Source organism: Phoenix dactylifera, chromosome 5 (assembly GCF_051530095.1).
Source record: "Phoenix dactylifera cultivar Ajwa chromosome 5, Ajwa_hap1_PhDact_Kaust_v1.1, whole genome shotgun sequence".
Lineage (NCBI taxonomy): Eukaryota > Viridiplantae > Streptophyta > Magnoliopsida > Arecales > Arecaceae > Phoenix > Phoenix dactylifera.
In genome coordinates, this window is record NC_143194.1 from 7,568,957 (window position 1) to 7,594,900 (window position 25,944).

A 25,944-nucleotide genomic window follows, 5' to 3' on the forward strand; every position below is an offset into this window, starting at 1 on the left:
AAGAAAAGTCGGATAAGTTTCAATGTTTTCTTTCTGGTAAGTTATGAAATCATAGCTAAAATCAAACGAGAAAAATGTCCTTTTGCCTATTGTCAGCTTCTAGACAGCTAGTGACTGTTTTGCAGGACTTTCTTTCCAATTATCTCTTACAAATTTGGGATGTGGGAGTATCCATCCTGTTTTGCCAAATCTTATTGTTGTTCAGTATTCTCCTATCCCGGAAGCAAGGGAGTGAAAATTGGATTACTAATTTATCTCTTGTACTTAAAAAGGATGATTTTTTTTTTTGGCTGTAAAATCAAAGCATGCTCATCTAGAAGATTTTCTGTAGTGGTATAGTTTTTTTTCTTTTTTCTCTGAGAATAAATCTAGTGGTAGAATTTAGAATACATAGCCTTAAGAAGTTCTAAATTTTTGTGATGAATTGATGCATCATGATCTCCAAGCAGTAACCGGAAGACTTGAGGGGGCATAGTTGATTAAGACTTATGATCATGATTATTATCATGATTAGTGATGTGGCCTAAATCTAATCTACCCACCATAGGTCGACACATTACGAGCATTTTGAAAAATTTTGAATTATTGGCGGGATCTAAACAAGGAAGGAAATTGCGGCAGATTTGAATCCAAATAAGGAAGGAAGTTAGGGAAATTCTTTGACTTTTGTCTTCAAATCATAACGGATCTACACTTCCTCCTCTATTCAAAGAAGGCCAAGGGACTCCAAAAAGGGGAGAGGAGGGAGAGGAACGACGAAAGGCTCTTAAGCATAGATGGTGAGAAACTCTTAAGGAACCCGCTACCTCTACCTTTGCTTCTGGCTTTAATGCATGCTCTCGAACATGGACTAAATATCGATCTGCGCCTAGATACCTTGCCACTGAATCCGCTGCTGGAACTTAGTCAGCTCGCTCGAGGAGGTCAACAAGAGCTGCTCAGTCATGTGCTTTCAGTCGTCGGTCCGCTAGCTGACAGCCTTGCTTTCTAAGTACCGCGAGAAAGCCTTGGAGCGAAAGAGGCGCTTCTTGGACGGAGAGGATGGTGAAAGGGAAAGACCGAACGAGAAGTAGAGTCAGTGTAGGAAGGGAAGATCATCGTAGTCACGAAGGACGGCAGCGATGTACGGAATGCCCGGGCTACTGCCTATAAGATCTTCCAGAATAGGCCTTAAGTCATTGATTCAAGTCCAGGGAATTTGACTGCAAGTCAAATGACTGAAAAGAAAGGTCCCGACTCCGCTTCTCCCTCCGATGCCGGATCGCTCCGTAGTGTTCTCTTTGCTCCTGATTGAGAAATCCCTCTTTTTCATCCCGAATAAAAGGGGCCAAAAAGAGACGGCCAAGGCCGAGGCCATTCAACCGCTATCCTATGGACCGAGCTTCCTGTAGTTAAAGAGAGATAAGGCATGCTCCCTCAGAAGACTATGCTATTGAGCCTAAAAGAAAGAGTAGGGTCCCATTATGGAAGCGAAAAAGCAAATAGAAAAGTCTAGCTAGCAGACTGAGCTTTAGCTTGAGCGAGAACGAAGGCAGACATCTCTTTTTTGGACTGAACTGCTTGAGCTGGAGCTTTGGACTAGAGGCTCTCACGGCGACAAGATTTCAAGGCTGCCTTTGCACCCCACTCTTCATCCACGGTTGTCATTGCACATTATCTCCTCTCTAGATGGGAAGTGTGACTGCCAACCAGAGCAAGCTCCCAAGCCGAGCCCCCAGGCTGCACATCCTCGCCACACGAGAAACAAGAGTCGTGCATACAAGATGTGCGGCTGCCAACTAGAGCAATGAAGAGCTCCCAATCCGCACTCCCAGTCCCAGTCCGTGCATCCTTGGAGACAAGGACAGAAGTTTCTGAGGATCGGAACGCATGACCATTCATCAAAGCCATGATGAGCTCTCAGTCCGCACATCCTCGGGCATCACGACACGAGTCTCTGGAGACTCAGATGCATGACCGCCAACCAGAGTCATACCGAGCTCCTAGGCCAAACTTCTAGTCCGTGCATCCTTTGAGACTAGGATGCGAGTCTCTAATGACCAGGACATGGGGGCAAGACCAAAGCTAGATCGAGCTCCCAATTCGTGCATCCTCGGAGACCAGAGCACGAGTTCCTTGAGATCGGGATGCATGACTGCTTACCAGAGCCATGTTGAGCTTCTAGGCTGAGCTCTCAATTCGCACATCCTTGAAGACTAGGACATGAGTCCCTTGAGATCGGAACGCATAATCGCCGATCATAGCTGGTCCGCACATTCTTGGAGACTAGGACGCAAGTCTCTGGAGACCCGGATACATGACCGCCAACTAGAGCCACACTGAGCTTTCAGGTCAGGCTCTCAATCTATACATCCTCGAATACTAAGATACGAGCCCTTGAAAACCAGGATGCGCGACCGTCGACTAGAGCTAGGCCGAGCTCCCAATCCGTGCTCTTAGTCTATGCATCCTCAGAGACCAAGATGTAAGTCCCTAGAGACTAGGACGCATGACTGATGATCAGATCTATGTTGAGCTTGCAGTCAGCACATCCTTAAAGACCAAGACACAAGTCATTGGAGACTGACATGCTTAACCATCGATCAAAGCAAAGCCAAGCTCGCATGCCTAGCTCTCAATCCATGCTCCTAGTCTGCGCATCCTCGAAGACTAGGACACGAGTCTCTAAAGATTAGGATGTGCGTCCACGACTAGAGCCATTCCGATTGCCCAATCCGCGCTCCCATGCTATGCTCCCATGTCAAGCACTCCAGGATGAGCTCCTATGCTGAGCACTCCATGCCAAGCTCCCAAACTGAGTTTTCTGTCCATGCTCCCAATCTACATCCTCGAAGACCATGACGTGAGTCTTTGAAGATCGAGATGTGTGACCACCGACCAGAGTCATGCCGAGCTCCTAGTCTGTGCATCCTCGAAGACCACGATGTGATTCTTTAGAGATCAGGACGCATGACTGTCGACCAAAGACATGCCTTGCTAACAGTCCGTGCATCCTCAAAGACCAAGATTCGAGTCCCTGGAGATCAGGATGGTGACTGCCAATCAGATCCATATCGAGTTCCCAGGTCAAGCTCCTAGTCCGTGCAAACTCAGAGATCAAGATGTGAGTCCCTAGAGATCGGGACGTGTGACCCTAACTAAAGATATATCGAGCCTCCAAGCCGAGCTTCCAGTCCATGCATCCTCGAAGACCAGGACGCGTGACTACGACCAGAGTCATGTTGAGTTCCTAGCTCGAGCTCCTAGTCTGCACTCCCAATTTGTACATCTTCGGAGACCAGGACGCAAGTCCTTGTAGTCTAGAATGCGCAACCATTGGCCAGACCCAACCCACGTATCCTCGGAGGCCAAGACACGAGTTTGTGGAGATTGGAACGTGCGACCGCTAACAAGAGCCATGTTGAGCTCCTAATCCACGCTTCTAGTTTGTGCATCCTTGGAGACCAAGATGTGTGTCCCTGAAGACTGGGACATGCAATCGCCGATCATCCCAGTTCGCGCATCATCGGAGTTCAAGATGCAAATCCCTTGAGACCAAGTTGCTCGTCTGCTGACTAAAGCCATGCCGAGTTGCTAGGTTGTGGTCTCGTGTCGAGCACTGCAGGCCGAGCTCCCATGCTGAACACTCCAAGCCGAACACTCTAGACTAATGCTCCAGGCTAGGCACTCAAGACCTAATAATCCAAGGAGATCACTCTACTCTGATACTTTTCATTATATTTTCTCTTGCTATTTCACGCCATTATTCTAAAGCACTGCTTAACTTAAGTATCAGGCAAATCTAGCTGAAGCCATCCTAGCAGGCCTTTTTCTACTCTTTGTATGCAGATTCACGATTCTCCACGGCACGCAGTTGGCGCTTCATCTTCTACCACTGTGGACCGAGTGGGTTGATCTGCACCGTCCACATCTCGAATTTATCAGAACATGGCCGGCTAGGTTCTGAGCATTAACAATTAGAATAACAAAGTGAATACATACAAAAAAAAAAAAGAAAAAAGAATACAGCTTAGCAAAATCAATGGACTGCGTTGACTTGGTTCTCCGTTTACTGCATGCACGTCAAGTAGTGCGGCTGAAAAATATTCGAGCAATATTCAAAACCATGGAAGAAGACTGTTCCGTCGCTACCGCGCGCTCTAGAAGAATGGACCTATAGTAGGCCAGGAAAATGACCACCACTCAGCTCTATAATGCCAGTCACCCACGCAGAGTAAACCCCAATCTTTACTTGTCAAACAACCATGAAAAAGCACTCGCTGCTTAATTAACGGCTGATGACCTGAAACATTCCCAGTTTTGGTGTCTGACTCACATAGCTGTAAACCACTGAGGAAATTGGTGCGTTCCTCGCCACCTCCCCCACAGGGAGTCAAAAAAGCCTGCGGCATTCGTGCCTGATCTTGGCCACCACTCATTATTTAACGTTGGTGGAATGGGTAGCAAGCTATAGAGGAGAAAATGACGACCACACAAAAGCTTCTCCACCTGCTCTACTTCTTCACCTTCCTCTTCATCCTGCCTCCATCCTCCAACTGCACAGACCCTCTTGGCAACTTCTGCAACAATAGCAACAACATCACCAACGGCCAAACATCCGCCAACATCAACCAAGTCGTCGCTGAATTACTCGCAAACGCTTCTGTCAGCGGCTTTGCGACAGCATCCTACGGCTCGAAGAACGACCAAGTCTTCGGGCTTGCTCAATGCCGAGGCGATGTGAGCGCCGATGGCTGCAAGTCCTGCCTGGCTGACGCGGCTGAGCGGCTGCCTAAGCTGTGTCCGAAGCAGGCTGACGCCAGGATATGGTTTGATTACTGCTTTCTACGTTATGACACCAAAGACTTCTTCGGAGAATTGGACACCGGGTTTGGGATATTTTACTGGAACGTCGAGAATGTTACTGAGCCGGAGAGATTCGATGCCGAGCTGGGGAAGCTGATGGACGGGGTGAGGAAGCAGGCCGTGGCGCCGGGGAGTCGGGGACTAGGGAAGGGAGAGTCCCAGTTCTCAGATTTTGTGACCATCTATGCATTGGTTCAGTGTACCGACGACTTGTCCCGGCTCTCCTGCGCACAGTGCCTGGCGATCGCCGAGGCCAACTTTCCAAATTTCTGCCTCCATAGGAAAGGCTGCCGAGTGCTTTATAGCAGCTGCTACGTTCGATACGAGCTTTATCCTTTCTTCTTTCCTCTTGATTCGAGCAAGAGTATGGTAGGTACGTCCGCAATGACTGTCGTGTATCCCTGACCATTCTAGTTCTTCCCCGGAACCTCAATCCTATTAAAGATTATGCCGATGTTGATGTTGCCAAGTCATTACTGTGTTCATCTCGAAGTCAAAGTCCGAGTTGCAAGCCGATTCATGCAAGAGTTAGGTGAGGTTTGCAGAAGGGCACTATCACAAACCTTGTGGAGTATGTTAAGTCTGATTCAAACTCTATAATTTCTACGTGACATTGGAAACAGCTCGATAGAGTTCCCTATCTTGAGATATTATATTATTTTATCTTCAAAAATGTTCCACTATAATATGTCTTCAACTTTCATTGGTTCATAGACTTTTTCTTGCTTCTACATCAACCTATGCACTACGACTTATAAAGGTAGAGTAAATAATAAAAATTAGTTTTTCTCCATCGTGTATCCATCATCTAATGTGAGGCGTCTCCTTCTCCTCTCTCTCTCTCTCTCTCTCTCTCTCTCTCTCTCTCTCTCTCTCTCTCTCTCTCTATATATATATATATATATATATATATATAATGTGTGAGTCCGATACACATTAAGCAACATAATACTCTTGATCCTAGGATATCACCATAACAAAATGGTATCAGAACAAGATTCAAGAGAACTTTAAAATGGCAAGCAGCAGTCTGAGTTTTTGTTCTTTGCAACTAGCAATCGCGATTCTCAAACAGAGATAATTACGATGTGTGAGGTGTGAAGATGAAGACTCCATTCCTCTTTCACAATCATTGGGATATATGTGGGTAAGAGGTACGATGAGAACGGCTTGACAGCTGATGCATGGAAGATGTCAAGAAAAAGAACTACAGAGCATTGCACTTCATCTAGTAGGGTGTGGATGAAACCATCTTCCATCTGAGTTTCAGCCTGGATGTTCCCATCAAGCATGGGTTACTTTGAAGCAGGAGTTTTCTGGTAATACAAAAGTAACAAAGGCTTAAAACTTTAATCTCTTAGAAGAAAATTTGAGAATGTACTTGTTCAAGTGTTCAAGAAGGTAAATCTGCGCATAATTTCTTTTCAAAAATTTTTGAGACTGTTGATCAGATGCATGCATGTTTATGGTGAAGCTACTGAAAATGAAAAAGTGGTTGAAAAAAATATTAGAAGTGTATCTAAAAGTACGATCCTATTGTTGCTGCTATAGAAGAATCTAAAGCTTTAAGTAAATTTTCTTTTAATGATTTTTTTGGTTCTTTGTAATTATATGAGGAAAGATTACGTGGATCGCGTGAAAAATCTGTTGAGCATGCTTTAAATCTCAATAGAATTTGTCAAAAAAAAGGTGGTATATATAAGCAGTCTAGATAAAACTATGTATCTTGGGAATGTGGTCGTGGCCAGAACTAAGAGATGGAGGTATAAATGGTGGCTTCAGTCAGAGGAACAAAGGGTCAGATGGTTAGAATCAAAAAATTCGGGAAGGTAATGGTCGAGTCCAATTCCGAAAAACATTCAGTGTCATTATGACAAGAAATCTGGCTACGCAAAAAAGTTTTATAAACTACAACAATATATGCTAAATTTATAGAAGAAAAAGAACATTAAAAAAAAATCAAAAAATTTATTTATGCTGGTTTTGACACCACACCACCGGTGATTAGAATAGTGGTATTTAGACACAGTTGCCACTGGTGGTTAATAATAATAGTTTTTTGCACTTTATGTGACCCATGCCACTGGATTACGTGGCCATAGCCTATTGATGTTAAGATTTTAGTATCAGTTTTTTATGAAGATGATAATAAATTTTGAAATAAAAATATATTTATTAATGATTTATTTTTTAATTATTATTTTGTGCTTTAATTAAAAATTTGACATTCTTTGACCCCACTCTGAGGTTTTATGTTGCTTACTCGGCTAGTATAGCTCATTACTATATTTTTCTGTTTTTCATATTTAAGATGTATAGACGCATGATCACTTGGGACTTGAGGAGTGCACTAGATTCTTAATGATTTTTTCAGTTATTGGCATTTTAGTTAGAGTAGTTAGAAAATTTAATTTGATTTATGTTATTAGTTAGCACATGGTAATTTAAAATTATTTCAACAACTATTTGAATAAATTAATGCTTAATAAATTTTAAGGATTTGTCGTTACTTTGATATATTTAGTAGCCTTACATGCCTGTACAGTCCATCGTTCAGGCATGCGGTATCTGCTGCGCTCCGAGTTTGGGGCGTGATAAGAACCTTTCGAAAAGGAGAGAATCCTGCCACTACAAGAAAAAGGGCCTTTGGCGATACTTTTTAAGGCTTTGACCGACGCTTATAAGCGTCGGTAATTTTCTTCCCGACATTTTTCAAAGCGTCACCAAAGCGTCGGCTATGTCGGGGTGGAAAAAAAATTGCTGACGCGTTGGAAAAGCGTCGCTAAAATCCGTCTAGCAACGCTTTAAAGTGTCGGGTTTGACTCATGTTTTTTAAATTAGTGACGCTTTAAAATGTCGTCATAATTTTTTTTAAAGAAAAAAATATAAAAATATATTTTCTTACCGCAACTTGAGGGGGGCATCTCCAAGAAAACCGGAAGAATTCCGACGCGGAGGAGTAAGCCGCCCTGATCCCCAAAAAAACCGCCGCCAAAGCCATCGCCGTGGCCGCCGTCGCCTCCTCATGATCCCCGTCATCTCCGCCTCCGCCGCATCCGCCGCCAGCGCGGGGGCGGGCGATCTGGATGCTTCTCGAATGGAAACGGCGAGCTTGGCGAGATCTTTCTGGATTCTTTTCTGGGACCGGACAGAGGACGCGACCCGGGCCTTGTCGCGCCACCGGATGGCGGTCAGGAGCTCGGACTGGGTTTCTTTGAGGGAGATGAGGACGGATCGGAAGGAGCCGTAGGCATCGACGAAGCGGAGGAAGTCGTCGAGGAGGCGGTTAGTCCAGGGGGTGGAGGAGCGGCGGCGGAGGGTGTCCTGGGCCTGGGGGAGCTGGTGGAGGTCGTCGAGGGAGGCGTGGAGGAGCTCGATCCGGGCAAGGCCGGCGCGATCCAGTCTGGGGAGCCAGACTCTGGCTCCAGGCGGGACTGCGAGGACAGGAGGGCGCGGATCTCGTCCTCGAGCGAGGCGAGAAGGCTTCGGCGATCTGCTTCACGGTCAGCGGGACGGCACCCTGAGCCCCATGAATCTGAGATTGAGAGCATGATCGAGAACAAGGATTTAGAGGTCGAGACATCGAGATCGCGATCTCTACAGAGAGAGAGAGAGAGAGGCAATGGGTACCTTGGCGGGGGAGGAGGAGGGATCGGGGGCCTGGGTGGCCTGAGAAGGCATGAAGCCGACGGCGGAGAAGAGGAAAGAAGCTCCATCGAACTGTCTATGAAGCATGACCTCTCTCTCTCTCTCTCGCTTCTTGGAAGGGATCTGATCGAGAATCGGAAGGGGGTTAGAGATTTGTAAGGGAGGGGGTTTGAGGGATCAGGAGGGGGGAGGGGATTTGATGGGGACATCAGCTAGGTCCCCATTTTATTTGCATATTTGCTTATTGTTATTTCTGGGTTTATTTGTGTTTAGGGATTTATTTGTGGTTTATTTTATTCTGGGCTTATTTTCATTTTAGGGCTTATTTGTGGGGAATTATTTTATGTAAGGAGTTTATTTTAATTGTTCTTATGGGGCCCTATTTAAAGGGAACTTGTAAGCTGATTAGGGTTTTAATGCAGAATTAAAAGACTTCTTTCCCCACGTTTCCTCTTCTTCTCTTCTCCTCCCTTCTCCTTCTTCTCTCCTTCTTCCTCCTTCTCTTCTCCTCTTCTTCTGCTCTCATTTTAAAATTAGTCCGGCATCAGGATTTGTAGAGAGGAGGGGGGAGGGGGCGAGCGGCGGAGAGAGAAGGGGAGGGGGGGGGGGCGGCTGGATGGGTTAGGGATCGGGAGGAATTTGTAGCGAGGAGAGGGGAGGGGGGATAATGGCCTCCGACGATGCTTTCTAAAGCATCGTTGGGAGGAAAAAAAGAAAAAAAAAAGGGAGATGGCTTCGGTTGGGGGATTTTTTGCTTCCGCCGATGCCCCAAGCTACGGCTTCCGACGACGCTTAGAAGCGTCGGCGGAACCTTTCGCGACGCTTGTAAGCATCGTCTTAGGCCAGACCTATTGACGCTTTTTAAAAGCGTCGGCAAATTTTGGCGCTTAGCAAAAATTATCGACGCTTCTACTTAGCGTCGGCAGACAAAAGTCGGGAAAGGTAGTTTTTCCTGTAGTGTGCCTTTGCACATGAGAAAGAGAGGCCATCAATGCCTAGATCGCTGCTGTTTGTTGGTGCATCTGGAAAGAACGGAAGAGCAGAGTCTTCAGATTCGTAGCCTTATTAGCCATGGAAATTGCAAACAAGTAACCATTGTATACTGAGGCTAGACTTCAGTCTCAATGGATGAGGCAGTGGCTGGTATCTCGCTTCAACTTCAGCGCTCAACAACCCGAGTGAATCCCAACCAACCAGCGGCAGCAGAAATGGCGATATCAATCAGCGTCAAATGGATGACCCTTAGAAGCCACAAAATCAGTGGCAGAAGCTTTCTTGAGATTCACAAGAGTTCTACCCCCCTTACTGAAAGTTCATCCTACCGATCCCTGTTCACAAGCTGCGAAGATAGAAGTGGGAACTGGACCAAAGAGACGTGGGAACCATCTGCAGGTTGGAACATCGCACACTAGATAAATACCACATAGTACCCGTGGGACCTAAGAGCTAAGACCCCAAAACGTGGTTCAATCCGGGTGTCCCTAAAACAACCCCATGGCCCTTCCCATATACTTGTGGGTCCGCCACGACAATATTACAATACCACCCTTCACCTTGTGCTGACACCTAAGTATTAATAAATTTTCATGGAGGAGTACCTTACTCCATTACATTTCCTCAAAAAAAAAAACAAAGTGATTGGTACAAAACACCCAAATTTGTTGAATGAATTTTACGAGTTACCGTAGCATTGCCCTTTGATCTTGATATATGGATAGACAAGAGCTTTCAAAAATAATGATTATTTTGCCGGCAAATATTTTTCACATATCAGCTATGCAAAGGATATTGATGCTACTTTTAATACTCCTGGGTTGTTCCCCTTATTAACTTGATGTTGTTCCTCTAATCAACTTGAGCTTTTGGACTAGAATTTTAAAATAATTATATATAAGGATTTGAATCACCATTTTTTGATTTTTTTTTAAATTTGTTTGTATATTTTTTCCCACTTCTGTCTATTACAATTCTAGCGGTCTGCAAATAAAAGCTTAGATTGCATAATTTTAATTCTTTTGTGAATCTATTATTTCTAGCGGCCGTCTAGGCACTAAGAATGTGGAATTTAAATTGGTGGCAGTGGTGGTGAAGGCAATGGTGCAATCTCAATTGATGGCCCAGATGAAATATATCTTGGAGGTGGTGGTGAAGATCAAGGTGGAAGATCAATTGGCAATAGCGAAATTATGATTGGTCGGTCGTGGTGGTAGCAAAGTCTATATAGGTGCTATATGTATTGGAGGGCATGGTTGCAAGAGCCTATTTTTATTTTTGGGCCTGGGCTGGCCACTCGGCCACATCACGTGCTCGGCACATGTGGTAGAGAGGAAAACTCCCGATTCCGATTTCTCTATCTAATTCTGCTGGAAGGAGGAGTCTAAGCCTACCATATTAAGCCTGATTTTCATTTATAAAAGAGCCTTCTTTCTTTTCTTTGGCATCCACCTTGGGAGTTCTTCCATTAGAGGCATAAAACTCTAGATTCTCCGTGAGAGGTGCTCGAAGTTTTCACTGTCGATCCCGCCGGATGAGCTCGCTGGAGGTAAGTCCTCGTTCCCAACTCCTCTCTTATCCTCCTTTCAGCTGTTAGGCCGTCGTTTCCACCTTGAATCCGGCCTGAGAGTCACTAAATTGATGATAAATAAGGTCTCCCTATTTTTATTTTTTTTTCGGTCGGTCATCATCGGGCGTGGCACGCCACCAGCATGCTTTGGTCCGTTGACTGCTGGGGTCACCAACCCCAAGCGGCCGCCGCCTCCGAGCACTCTCCTCCATATGAGAAGAAGAAGAGAGAGAGCCTCATGACTATCTCTCTTCTCTTATTTTCTCTCCCCTCTCTCTCGTTTCTCTCTTTCTGTCTCTCTCTCTCTCTTCTTCCTCTTTCCTACTTTATCTTAGTATTTTCTCTCTCTAGCTTGATCCAAAAAAATTTTGATTAAAGGGACTCAGAGGGTAGTCTTGGGTTACCACGTGATAGTGAACTCTTTAGTGGACTAGTAGAGGATTCTAGGTTGTCATATATCTCGGATAAATTTTGATGTTGATTTGGTTATATAGGAGAATAAAATTTCGGTCAAAAGGATGTTGAGCAGAGTTCTGTGCACCCCGGTCTGTAGATTCCAATGTGGGTAGGTGATTAGTTTGTTTGGGTTGTCAGCAAAGAGGTAAAAATTCTTCTACACTCGCCTGCATGATTATAGATATTTTGTATATATATGTATCGTATGCTGATGATCAAGATAAGTAAGATGCAAGAATTCTTTTATGATGGTTTCTATATTAAACTATATTTTGATCATATATGCTTGTGATTGATAGTATGATGGATGCATATATGAGTATAATTTACACTTGCATAATTGGACTAATGGATATGGTACTCTGGACTAATCATATTATATTGATTGCCCCATTACAGGCAGAAAATGTGACACTTATCAAATGCCTCGTCACAAGCTGGAAATGTGACACTTATCGATTGCCTCTTTATAGGCGGGAATGTGATCGTGGTTAGTCTAAAACCGAAAATAAAAAGAATTGATGTGTGGGTGTGAATTTGATTGAATGAACAAAGACTTTGGGTTGATTTTAATGGTCCTTGGGCTGATCTCGTTATCATCGAATGCCCCGTCATAGGCTAGAAATGTAATGAATGCCCTATCATAGGCTAGAAATATGACGAATGCCCTATCACAGGTTGAAAATGTGATATTGTCGAATACCCCATCACTAGTTAAAAATGTGATACTATCAAATGCTCTATCACAGGCTAAAAATATAATATTATCCATTGCTCCATCACGGGCGGAAAATGTGATCAAGATTTGGCCTAAAGTTGAAAAGATAATTAATCTTGGATCTGAATCAAGTTAAAAAAAGTGGAATGAAAAGTATTGAAAATACTATTGAAGATTTATGAGATATCGTATAATATATCACTCTTGAGTGGCTGGTTTTCTATTGACATTTGATGGATATATATATATATATATATATATATATATATATATATATATATATATATAATTTATTCGAGCATTATTGATCGACGGTTTGTGATTTCATGATGTGTGTGTCGATTTCTTGCTATTTTAAATCATATATTATTGTGCTGGTGGGGACATGTGGAAATTTTTACTGGGTTAATTATAAAGCTTATATATCTTGTTGCATATTTTTTTAGAGTCACAGGATGTGTAGATTTTGGATGGATTGATATGGAGTTCGAGCAACAGTCATTAGCTAGTTTATTTTCTGATGCCAATGAATAGTGAAAATTTTTATATTTGAATATTTGAATTATTTGAATCATGATGGAATAAGTAGTTGGATCCTTTTATAAAAATTTATGGAATTCATTGGGAAATTGTTTATTTAGGCCTTGCATGAACTTTACGGCGCCACTCTTAGGTTCATACAGGCATGTCATATGGTCAACCTAGATGATGAGTTTTGGGCATAACAATAATAGTGGTGGAATTAATATTGGTGGAGGTAGAATTATTGTTAGTGGTGGTGGTGGCGATTTTTTTGCTTCCATCGAATCTTGATTCTACAGTTGAAATTTAGAAGTTCGCTATAGTTGAAGCTTATGACATGGATGAGATGTATAACGCCCATGTCATGCATGCTGAGTCCCATGAAATTAGTGAAAAAGTCACTGGGGCTCATGACATCGAAGTCACAAAGGCTCCTTGTCAAGTGACCGGATATATTGATGCCTCCACCAAGGACTGATCAGATAGTAACCAAAAAATCCTACCCTCTTGATGGGTTACAAACTTTGCAGCCATGATAAAATTTAATGCTAAGCTTGTGGTGTTTGTGTCAGTTTAGTGGTCTTGCATAATCCAAATCAGGGTCTTTTCTTTGAAGGTTTTTTCTTTGTTCCAGTATTTAATTGAGTAAGAGTACGTTTGTATGCCGGAAAAAAAAGCAAGTGTTTGTTTTTTCAAGAAAAAAATTGACATTTTATCTACTTATGTTTACTTGTATTTGTTTATCTCCATTTCATTTTGACTTTTAAATTGGTAGCAATCACTTTGCAAGAGAATTGAAATGAAGTATCTTGTTAAAATTCTGTGAAGTACTCAGACATCATATATTAAATTTTGGCATAAATTATTGAATCTTTTGAAATCTTGCATGCCAATTTGTAACTGTTGCGGGATTTTTTGGGCCCGCGCAACAGCATAGCCCACGCCAGCCGAGCAGAGAAAGAGACCGCGTCCTTCACAAGGTATTGTCCGCTTTAGGCGCGCCTGTACACCAGGGGGTCCGCGTAGGTACTGCCCCCACCCTCACGGTTTTGTCTTACAAAAGAGCCCTCATGAGGAAAGGGCTTCGCCTCCTCATTATAAGACATAGAACCTTTCCGCTGTTAGCCGATGTGGGACTATGTTCGGCCCCCCCACAACATAGCCTCCCCAGCGGGAAGGTTCAGTGCGCCTCCCAATTTCGGAGGTGGCCTGCGGCAAGAGGGCGCTTCTCACAGACGGCGCCATCTGTTGCGGGGTTCTTTGGGCCCGCACAACAGCATAGCCCATGCCGGCCGAGCAGAGAAAGAGACCGCATCCCCCACAAGGTATTGTCCGCTTTGGGCGCGCCTGCACGCCAGAGGGTCCGCGTAGGTACTGCCTCTTGGCCGTACACCACGGGAGTCCGCGTAGGTACTGCCCCGACCCTTACGGTTTTGTCCCACAAAAGAGCCCTTTCCTCACAAGGGCTCTTTTGTCCCACAAAAGGGCTTCGCGGACGCCCCCCCCCCCCCCCCCCCCCCCCCCCCCCCAATTGGAGACAAGGCACCGAAAGGAGAAAGTGCAGGAGCTCATCTTTCATTTTTTTTTCTAAACTTTATTTTACTTCTTTATTTTACTTTATTTAGAAACTCTTGCTAGGTCAGGAAATGGAGCAGGAGAAAGCTTGTTAGCCTTTTTGATTTTGAGATGAGAGGGAATCGAGTGGGATTCAAAATTATTCTTGAAACCAATTCCTCTAATTGAATTTCTAAAAGTTAATCATATCTCAACCAATTTATTTTTCTTTAAACAAATTTATCTTGAGAGTATCCGATTAATAACAATGCAAGTCCATGATTTGATGTATTTTGGTCATTTAAGTGGTTGGAACAAGATTATTTATTTGCTTCATAATAGCATGCATCAAATTGTTCATATAAATAAAAACATGACAGAAAATGACCTGATCACAATTGCACGTTTCCATGCCATGTACTCCCTTTATTTAACTACATCATTTGTCATGGAATCATAGCCATATGCTACTAATTATGTTTATGGCACATGCAAAATACTAGTTCACGTAAACGCTCAATGAAGTCGGCATCATTGTCACAGACTTTCCATCAGAAACCATTAAGACCTTGCATTTTCTTTCCAACATTCATGCTTCCAAAATCGCCCCATTCTCGAAATTGCGCAAAGAGAGAGAGAAAGAGAAAAGGACATCTTGAATTATTCGATCTAGCCTTCTTCCATTTGTCTTGAAGAACAACAAACCTAGTGCTTTACCTTGCCCTTTGCCACCACTCCTTTAAAGGAGCTAGTCGTCGCCTTTGATGCCCCTCTCAATGACTCCAGCATGGTGGCAGCAGAGGGTTGTTAGATCTTCGACATCTCAATCCCAGAGGCTGAGCTGCAAGCGGTTTAGATGGGATTGTAGGATGGGCGATGTGTACTTCGGACGAGTTCCATCCTCTTGGAGGGAGACTCGACTACAATGATTAGCTGGGTTCGAAAGGGCCCTCATAACGATGGAAGAGTTCATCCTTTGCTCCGTGACATATGATTGATGATGAGGGAGGGGGTGCTCTTTCGAGCTATGCATGTATATCGTGAGGCCAACGGGGCGGCGGACTGGGTGGCGACGTATGTTGCGAGCCACTCAGAAGACACATTTTGGGTTGGTAAGGATGATTTGCCTGGTGCTTTCCGGGATCTTTTGTATGCAGACTCTTCTAGGTGCATTTATACCTGTATAGTATGAAACACCTGCCTTAGCAAAAAAAAATAATAAAAATGACTCCTCCCCTCCCCTGCCTCCTCCTCCCTTGCTTAAACACCCAACTCATTCCACTTCCCTTATTTGGATCAATGTATGGTGGTCTTCATTGGTGATATTTTGTTGTATTCCAAGAGTCATGGGAAGCATGTTGAAGATAGATCCTAAGAGAGACAAACATTTATGAAAACTTAAAGAAAAGTGAGCTCTACCTAAGAAGTATCACCTTCTTTGGTGAAATGACTTCGAAGGCTGATATCTATGTGGATCTAGTGAAGACAATTGTAGATTGGAGCCGACCAACTAAAATATCCGAGTGAGCACTTCCATTTAGGACAATAAGTTTCACGAGCTAAATTTGGGCAACTCAGACTACAGTGTTGGTTTAGTGTTTGGACTGAAACCCAGAATGAGATGAGAGATGACCTTCCTATCTCGGTGAATCGTTTGGGTCGATCATGAGCTAATCGTGGCTAATTCTAAGACCAACTCTGCAACGGTCTCAATCGTAGATGACATCAAATTATTCTCTGTTCATGTTTTGTCGGGAAGAGCAGACAAACGAGAAGCTCACGTGTTCAAAAAAAAATACGTCAACTTACTTCAAACTCGAGAATTACACCGCTAATCAACCCCACTAATTTAAGCTACTGAATAAGAGCCGGCGGCGAACAAGGTCTCCAATCATATCGCCCATCCGTCCAAACGAACGGCGGGTGATTTATGCGTTCAAGGCCCACACCGTAGAGGAGCCGGGCTCGATCGGAAGAAGGGAGATAAAGATTCTCGCGCCACCTTCGTCCTCGACACACGCCTTTTCTTTCCTCTTCGCGTTGGATGGGGGAAGTCGTGCTTCCTTCCACTCCCAACGTCGACGAATTCCGCGAGCTGTAACCCTAGGCTTCGGCGCTCGAGATCGAGAGAGGGAGAGAGGATGTTCTCCCGGTGGGATTTCTTGCGGTCGACGGCGATCAAGCGCGTCTGCAAGTTTCTATTGAAGAAGAAATTGGGGGAGTTCATCCTGGGGGACATTGACCTCGACCAGCTCGACGTCCAGCTCGGCTCCGGGACGATCCACCTCTCTGACCTCGCCCTCAATGTTGATTTGCTCAACCAGAAGGTTAGGCTACTTGGAAATCCTGTAACCTTTCGTGTTAGGGCTTCTTTGGCTCTTTTATTGCTGTTCGTCCGTTGATTGTTCTTTAGTTTCTGTGAGGTGGAGATTTTGGTTGGTTTTGCAAATCATAATTGGAAAGATAAGATTTTTAGGAGAGAAAAGATGATTTTCTCAAGGATTTTGGATTGTTCGATTGATATTTGAGGGAATTAGGTTAAATTTCCATAGTTCAATACCTTGAAAAAGGATGTAGATATTTGAAACTTTTAGGGGGAAAAGCAAAAAAGCAAACATATATGCAAAGATCAGGCTCCTCAAGAGTTTTCTTTGTTTTCTCAAGGGTTCAATTACTCCGTCATGTGTGAGGGCAAGGATTTGGTTGGTTTTACAATTTTCGGATAGAAATGATGGTCATTGGAGAATGAGTGAATGGGCATGGAGAAAGTTAAGAAAGGATGAAGGAAGGATATCAGTGTAAAATTGTAAGATTCCTCTGAAATTGTTTGTTCTTGCCTAAAAGCTTTGGGTTGCTTTTTCTCTTGTTTATGGGCTAAAATTGTGTAACTTTTTATGTTATGACTATAAATAGTGTACTTCTGAAAATTGAATGGGGAATAACACTGCAATGTATTGAAGAAGGTCCCTTTTGGATTGGTTTAGCAGAGTAGTACCACTAGAAAACCTCAATAAATTTTAAGAAAGAGAGAGAGGGATAAGAGGAAGAACAGAAGAACATGAAATAGAGACAAAAAATAGTATCAGAATTTGGTAATGTTCTTTCAGTTTTCGTGATTTTTGAACAATCAGCCCTATCGTTAATCATCTCACTCCATTATAGAAGTTGAAGTTGATGATAACTTACCAAACTTCAGTTATATTCATCATTTCTTGCATGAACTTATTTATCCCCTTTGTTCCATGTTATGATGACCACTATAGAAATAACATATTTTTGATATGCAATAGATAGCACTCTATAACTAAATGGATTGATTAAATAGCCACACTCATAAATATGAGTGAAATGCCAAAAGTTGTTATATTTATGATTTCTGCTAAAAGGCGGAGAAAAATATTTGAATGCACAAGGGACTAAAAAGCTTCAAAATTGCTAAACATAATGAATTTATGAACAATTGAAGTTCCAGGGAAGTAAAGAATATAGATATATTCATAATACAAAAGACTAGCATATAATATTAATTTCAATCTAAAGTTGTTAAAACAATAGAAATAAAGAACCTATACAACAAAATACTTTAAAATGTTGTTTAATAATCAATATTATTTTTTTTATTTTTCTATTTTTTATTTTTTTTGATTTTTATACCAGAGCTCCAGAACTCGGAGGGGAAACTCCTGAACTACTAAAACTGTTAAAATTGAGATGCCACAGACCTAGCCGAAACCAAACCGAAACTGAATGGAGTGTTCAAACCTTGGGTTAAAGCATGAATCTTGAGACTGTAGTTGTAGATTTCAAGAATTTGTATTTGGTCATGTCACATGTACAGAAATAATCTTGATAGAACCATGATAGCTTGTGGTGGAAATTTCATGAGATGATACTTGATGGAAGAAGAACTCTGAAAACTTTTCTTTAATGAAAGTAGTGGAAAACATGAACATGAATGAGGAACAAACTCAGTGCGGCTACATAACCTTGATATGATAATTGCAACAGACTTAGGGCTTATTATCTCTTCTATTTTAACTACAGAGATCAAGTACTTTGTGATATATTCTTGAACAAATGGTTATTTCTATTTGATAGAAGCATGAGTATAATGCCACAATTCGTCCAATAACAACATTACAACTTCATGGTGAAAAATCAAGTTGATTATGATCATGCATTTGATATTTCCCATGCATGCCCTATCTCTAGTGTAAGGAATTCTTTGATTATTTGTTGGATTGTTCTGGTAAGCAACAAATGAAGAAATCAAATGTAGATGATTATGTGCAATTATTGCTTGTGCCACCATTCTGAAGTAGAATCGAAATTGTTATTATTATCTTTAAGGCAAAATTTTGCTTATTTAATTTCAATTTCAATTTAATTGTGAAGACTATAATTTCCAAAATAGAGGTGTTCTTCTCACTTTGATAGAGCACTGATTGGATCATCTTATCTTTGTAAGTGAATCTTTTTAACATTCCATATTGTAAATGCCTTGAACACATAATGATTGTTTATAATTAAATGTATATAGGAATTTGATCAGGAGTATCGGCTGTTTCTTAAAATTCTAGTTTGTGTTCTTGTCAGATAACATGAGCCACACATCTAATATAATGTTCAATTTTAGTAGAAGCATAATCCGAGATTCAACATGAGTTGCGACAACTCAGTACAGATGCATGCTTTATGAGAATCAATCATGATTATATCTCATGAAAATATATCTTTTGTTTATTTTTGATTTTGGGGAAAAGAAATAAGTGAAATAAAGAAGAGTGGGATATGGTACCACAATAATTTCTTTTCTATTTGAAGTCTCAAGTTCAAACTACAAAATTCAGATCTCCTCTCAACACATATAAAAGTACACTTATATGACAATAAAGTACAATTCTAATCAATCCAAGGATTCCTAATCCCAACCTGTTGCTTGACTAGAGCTTTTCTAGTACACTACAAATAGGATTCGTAATTATTTCCTATCAGAATTATTTCCTAACCAGGATTCTCTCATGATTGAAGAATTAAGACTTTTTCTTTGATGCATTTTGGAGAGATAATCTTTAAACTTCTTGATTTTCTGCCCTAAATTAAGTTCAAAAATATTGACAAATAGAAAACATGTCTCCATTTAGATATCAATTATACTTATCATTTCTGCTGTGTAGTGTCTCGAGACTGTGCCAACTAATGCTACCTCTATGTATCACTTTGTCTCCAAGGTCTCATGACAGAGATTAGTATTTGACCCTTAAATGATGGAAATATTAAATCTTACTGCCCTTCGATCTTGACTGGTGATCTAAATGTGCTTTGCCACAGTGAAGATGCAAAGATGATGAAACCCTTCTTGTCTAATATGAATAATTTATTGTACGGTCATCCATGAACACAACAAGAAGACCTGCTCCATGGATCTCTTTTTCTTTGGTCAATGATTCCTAATAAACTTGGATCTTTGCTTTTGTCTCCTTAGCATTTGTCTTGTCAGAGTATAAGGTGGTTGGATCTTTCCTATTAGTCCATGATTTGTCAAACGGGCTTCAATGGAACTTAATTTCACCAGCTCAAATAATTACCGAAGATTGCCCACATTGAGGTCCTCTAAAAAGGCATAGTCCATCTATTTCCTTAGGCAATCAAATCTTGTTCTTCCAAATTTTCATGAATTGTTTCAAAAATTGGCCACTATGGCTGCTAAAAAAAGCGGTCATTTAGTGGCTCGGACTTGAAACTGCTATGCTAGTTATTATAGTGCTCGCTATATGGCATTTGGGGTATGAGCATCCAAAATATCAAGTGAAAACTAGCTATACAGCAGCTACCTATGGGTTCATAGTGGGCAAATTATTTCATAGAAGACTAGATCGGTTTCCAATTGGACTAGTCTAGTAATCAATTGCTCCAATAGGTTGTTTAAAGTATGAGCTAATCTAGTTATTTCATGCCCTAGCTGAATGGAGCATGGGGGAGAAAAGGAGAAGGAGAAGTGAGGAAGAAGGCAACCCTCTGCACCTTCCACTCTTCTTATTCCTCTGGCACTCTCTTGTTGATGATCTATAGCTGGTACACAACCATGAACACAAAGATAGCTCAACCTAAAAATGCTGGAACTGTTTCATCTTCACTATTAAAGAAACCAAAAATCAAAAAATAAGTATGAGATTTAGTTTAGTCATGAGGTCCATTGAGGAAGAGGAGAAAGAGGAGGATATGTTTAGATGGATGTCTTGATGCTCAAGTCTCCTAGAAGTGATACGTGATGTTTAATTATTGAGACAATTAATTATCAAGTTATCTTTTGACTTTTTTGCCTAGATGTTGGAGGAGTCTATTATCAATTGATGATGATATTTTGTTTGGTGAATTATATTATATAATTGTGGACATGTTTCTTCTATGGTTAAATGTTGTATGATTGTGGGCGTCTTTATTTTATGATTGATATTATGTGATTGTAGATATTTTTTATTATGATATATGCTATTATGTCTGGTTATGATGATATTTATCATTAGATTGTGGATTCTTGCATTATATTGATGTTGACATAATATTATGATGTTACATTGATTATGTTTATGACATTGTATTGGTGCTACCACCCTGTACTGGACATACTGGACCATATCGTTGCCAAACGGAGAATCGGGGTACATGAGGGCATCCTGAGTCTCGATATGCCAAATTAACCCCTATCTTGGGTGTATTGACACTATATCAGCATGCTACCGGTATGGGATCTAGAATCGAGATGGTGAACTTGGTCTATAGCTTGTCCTCAATATTTTTCTTTTCATTATTTTTGCGTGAAATTGAATGTAGATCATTGAATTTGATGCTTAATAAGAAACTATATTGAAATGTTTCACCTGCCTGCTTCGGGTATATGGTGCCTGCTTTTTGCTATCTTTATTGGTATTGAATGCTTAGCTACTATATGTTCGCTATTCACTTTTCAATACATTGTTCTCGATAGCATTGGACACAAACCTCCTATTTTTTTTGGTATTATTTGTTGCAAGGTTCGCCGTACCGGTACCGGTAGGCGTATCGATCGCCTACCAGATTGGTATGGTTCTGGTTCGGACCTGTTTAAATCGGTACTGATCCGGAACACTTTTTCTTGCCGGAGCTGGAGAAGAAGAAGAAAACGAGAGAGCGAGCGAGGGAGGGAGGAGAGGAGAGGAGAGGAGAGGCTGCCTGCGGAGGGCCGCGAGGGGCGGCAGAGGCCGAGGGGGGCGGCGGAGCCCGCGGGGGGCGGGGGAGCCCTCGGGGCTGCAGCGGAGGCCGAGGCTGCAGTTGCATCCCCTGTTTCTGATTTGCCGACTTCAGTTAAAAATTTATAAATTTTTTCTGCGGCCGCGTCCCCTGTTTTGAAAGAAACAGGGAACACGGCCGCGGCATTGGCCTCCGGCCCGCCCCCGCGGGCTCCGTCGGCCCCCCCCCCCCCCCCCGGCCTCTGCCGGTCCCCCGCGGCCCTCCGCGGGCGGCGGAGGCCTCTCCTCCCTCTATCTCTTCCCGACTCTCTCTTTCCTTCTCTTCGTCTTTTTCGGCTCCGGCTGGATTCGGCCTGTACTAGTTTTTATGGCTTCGACGTACCGGTTATAGGCCGGACCGGTCCGATACGGCCTGAACTGGCTGGTACGGGCCAGTTCGTCAGACCTTGATTTGTTGGAACATGATCATGATGATTGGATATCGTGACGTTTTCCCTGTATTAGATTTGAGTGGAAAGTAGACAAGACTAAGAAGTAGATATGAACAAGGGAGGGCAATGTGGAATTCACTTGAAGGAAAAAGAAACCTATGTCAAACTTGTCTTCAAATTACATAACCGATGCTAGTAGACTAAATTCATAATCAATCCATGATTTTCCTTACCAACCTATTCGCTAAGTGGGTTTGACACAAATATAGTTAAAGTAGGACTCAATTAGACTATAGTGACTATCCTAATCAAGATTATTACTTCCTTTTGAGAATTCCTAAACCAATTAAGGCTCTTAAATCCTTCCTAATTTCTTTGCCTGAAATAGCTTGAGAACCACTTTAAAAGTAGATTAGTAACCCAAATATTCTCCTAAGTCCGAACTGAAAAGCATTTAAAATTGACGATTCTTTAACCAATTAAAACTCTCAAAAAAAACATTCAAGGATGGCATAATCCAAATGTTCTCCATCTAAATCTAACTACATCAAATATATTGTTCGCTACTTTTACTTGTTTGTTTTATTTGTGAGAAACAACCTACCCAAACATTCACTATCGGAACTCTGAAATTTTCATCATTCGAATCAGGATTTCTTTCTTGGAGTAGTTATATGTGCTAGCTTGGACAATGAAAACCTTGTTGTGGCTATCCTAGATAGATTTGATTTATAACTAATGTGGAAGTCCTCTTCTTGCACAATGTGCATGCGTTTTAGATGTTGTAAATGGGTCCTACTCCTACCTTACATGTCTTTGCTTAAGCTTTTGCTCTCTCAAATTATATGGAAGTCTCATAGTTTTCTCGTTGCAGTTGGCTGGGGCAGCAGTTCTTGTGAAAGAAGGATCTATTAAATCCCTATCAATTAAAATTCCATGGAAGCGAAAAAACTGTCAGATAGAAGTGGAAGTGCTTGAGCTTGTCCTTGCACCGTTTGTCCAGAGCTATACTTCTGCCATGGATTCTGATTCTTTGATGCCTAATTGTGATAAAGAACAACATACGTGCATTGATTCAGAGAAGATTGAGCTGGGAGAAGTCAAGGAAAACTCTGGTTCTATTTCTCGAGATGTTCATGAAGGAGTGAAGACAATTGCTAAGATTGTGAAATGGTTTCTTACAAGCTTTCATGTAAGAATAAATGAAATTTTTGTTGCATATGATCCCCATTCAGATGTGGAAGAAAGGAGATCAGCATTCCATAAATCCTTGGTTCTCCGAATTAAAGAAATAGAGTTTGGAACATGTGTTTGTGAAGATGCTATGGCTAAGTTGACTAATTTTGTAAAATTTCAAGAAGCACTCATCGATTTTCTTCATTTAGAGGATGTTGATAATTTCCCGCAGCTCCATAGTGGTTCAGAAACGGGCTTTAGCGAAACATATGCAAAAAAAAGTACTGTTACAATCTTGACTGGGCCAAGTGGTGGATTCTCAGGGACATTGAACTTAAGCATACCATGGGAAAATGGATCTTTGGATATTCGTAAAGTTAATGCAGATGTCTCAGTTGATTCTGTGGAACTGAAGGTGCAACCCAGCAGTATCAATTGGCTCATAGCCATATGGGAATCCCTCAAGAATGTGAGCACAGCTCAACAGAGAAATATTTACAAGGCTGCAGATTCACCTGACCGTAAATGTAGATTTTATAGCTGTTCATCTACCTCAGGTTCTGCTATGCCAGATTCAGACAAAGTCACACCAGGCAGTGGAAACTATTCAAATGACATATTTCGTACAATCAATCAAGATGGTGCTTCAGATGCTTTGCTTACAAGAACACATTTAATTCACAACTGGGTGCCAGAATCCATTGATCTAGAAGACCAAACTGATTTAGAGCCAGATTATGGTGCAAGGTTCGTTTCTTAATTTCTGATAACAACATGGTATTGTTTGGCAAATGTAACCATACATGGAGTAAAATTGGTTTCTTGCATTCACCATTTGAGTTATGAGATGGTCTAAAATTCTTCTATCCCAGGATCCTGCAATTAACATAAAAGGGATGTTTCTTCTGATTTTTGTTGATCTTATTTTAGCCAATTCCGGGCTATCTGGAAAACTGTCTTTTGTTTCTATCTGTCTATTCATCAAAATCTTCACATACACTTTTTATCTTGATATTCTAATGCACTGTTTTATTCAGTTTATCGATAATCATGATGAAGAAATCAAAATTTTCTAAGTGGATTCTTTTTTTTTTTTTTAATTTTTTAACATGAGGTGTTCTTTTAGTGAATTTTGGATGATTGTTCCCATCTGAACATTGGGATATAAGTCTTTTATGGCTATTGCTTATTGCATCAATAAAGAATATGTTAGCAGGATCCAAATATGGGAGGCATCATGTGGGACCTACATATCAAATAGTTTTTCTATAAATCAATTTTGATATGTGGATAAGACATAGTTCAAGAATCTTTATAAATCAACCTGGAAACATCAATTTTGATTCTAGTTTGCATTTTTATCCTACTAAAGGTCACAGCCATTTTCAATCAAACTTTAAAAATTTAGTCATGATTCATGTATAATAAGTTTCTTCCGTTGCTTTTAGATCCTTAACATAGATTTCGGCCCTTATTTTTAACTGCAAAGAAATGTTACAAAATAGTAAAATACCTACTTTATATGGTTTTACATGAATTGATCCCCTTTTGATGATATTCGGTTTTCTCTGCTGTACTCGAATGGTCATTTGTATGTTTCTTCCTTAAAAGATTACCAGATATCCAACATGAGATTTAATCTCAAGTTCACTCTTGTTATCATTGTGATCATTCTATTTTTGGCAATGTTGACCAGTGTGAAATTTACATTAGCATGTGGGTATCTGATGAAAATTTGATAATAGCACACCCCCATTTAAACCATCCTTCACACATCCTGTCGTTGTTCTTTTTTTTTTATATATATATAATTTTTGGGGAATACAGTGGTTATTTGCCACCCAACAGCATTGAACCCTGGAGCTGTCCTGAGGATAGAAGGGTTCCAACCAGCTGTGCTAACAGTTCTTGGCTTTAACATATCCTATTCAACATGGAGTGATTGATCTCCTTTTTCTTTTGTAAGATAGGTTTAAGATTTGGATGATAAGCCTATTTTCTTTTAAACATTTAAAATGACACTTTTTTGGGGCCATGTATTTAAGTCTGTTCATCTCTCCATAAGAAGAAACATACATTAGGGGGTCAGCATTTGGTTCATCTGTGCAATCATAAGCTTTCTATGTTATAACCTTTTAGTATTGCACCAGTCCCTAGTTTCCCTGGTGCACCTAATATGGTCAAATTTATAAAAGATTTTGGCATTATTCGTTAACTTATGTTTTAATTCTGGTTATTGATTCAGTTATATTTCTTTCAGCATTGATGAGTTCTTTGAATGTTTTGATGGAATGAGGACTTACCGGGCAAATTCAGGAACTAGTGGTATATGGAACTGGACCTGTTCTGTTTTCAGTGCAATAAGTGTTGCATCTAATCTTGCTTCTGGATCAGGACATGTTCCTACAGGTAACATGCTGCATGAACCTTGTTAATATCTTTCATTGGTGCTTCTTCAACCTTTTATATGACATATCAAGTCTAATTATTGTATGTGCATGCTGAATTAAATTAATCTTGTCGTTTACCATTTCAGAATAATTGCTCATCATTTTTTCTATATGTTTCTGTTCTTTCAGCTTTTCCAGGCCAGTTTTAGAACCCAACATTTAGTCTATATTCATTTAGTCTACCATCACAATTTTCCTTAGGTTTCAGACCTCAACCGTAGGCCTTAAACCCTTTATTACCACGTCCAATTAACGCCAACCCAAGCCATCACACAAGAAAATTAGAGTGAGAGATTTCTGCTGCATATTCTAGGCTGCCCCACACCCCTATTCTTTCCTCTATGCCGTCATA

General features: G+C 41.3%; 1 protein-coding gene and 1 pseudogene across 3 annotated transcripts in view; both read left to right on the forward strand.

The window, feature by feature from the left end:
• Positions 1–4,427: 4,427 nt before the first annotated feature.
• On the forward strand, positions 4,428–5,636 carry LOC103706215 (cysteine-rich repeat secretory protein 55 pseudogene; annotated as a pseudogene).
• A 10,566-nt stretch (positions 5,637–16,202) lies between these two features.
• The window catches only part of LOC103706192 (autophagy-related protein 2-like), a 29,910-nt gene continuing 20,168 nt past the window's right edge, over positions 16,203–25,944 (forward strand). For 2 of the 3 annotated variants that reach the window (XM_039116340.3, XM_008790232.6), the window contains exons 1-3: positions 16,203–16,633; positions 22,841–23,889; positions 25,403–25,551. In XM_039116340.3, the coding sequence (XP_038972268.2) occupies positions 16,448–16,633; positions 22,841–23,889; positions 25,403–25,551 (1,384 nt within the window). In that variant the 5' untranslated portion in view covers positions 16,203–16,447. Of the gene's footprint in view, positions 16,634–20,864; positions 21,050–22,840; positions 23,890–25,402; positions 25,552–25,944 lie in introns of those variants that run through there. The other variant, XM_039116341.3, reaches the window with a different exon arrangement.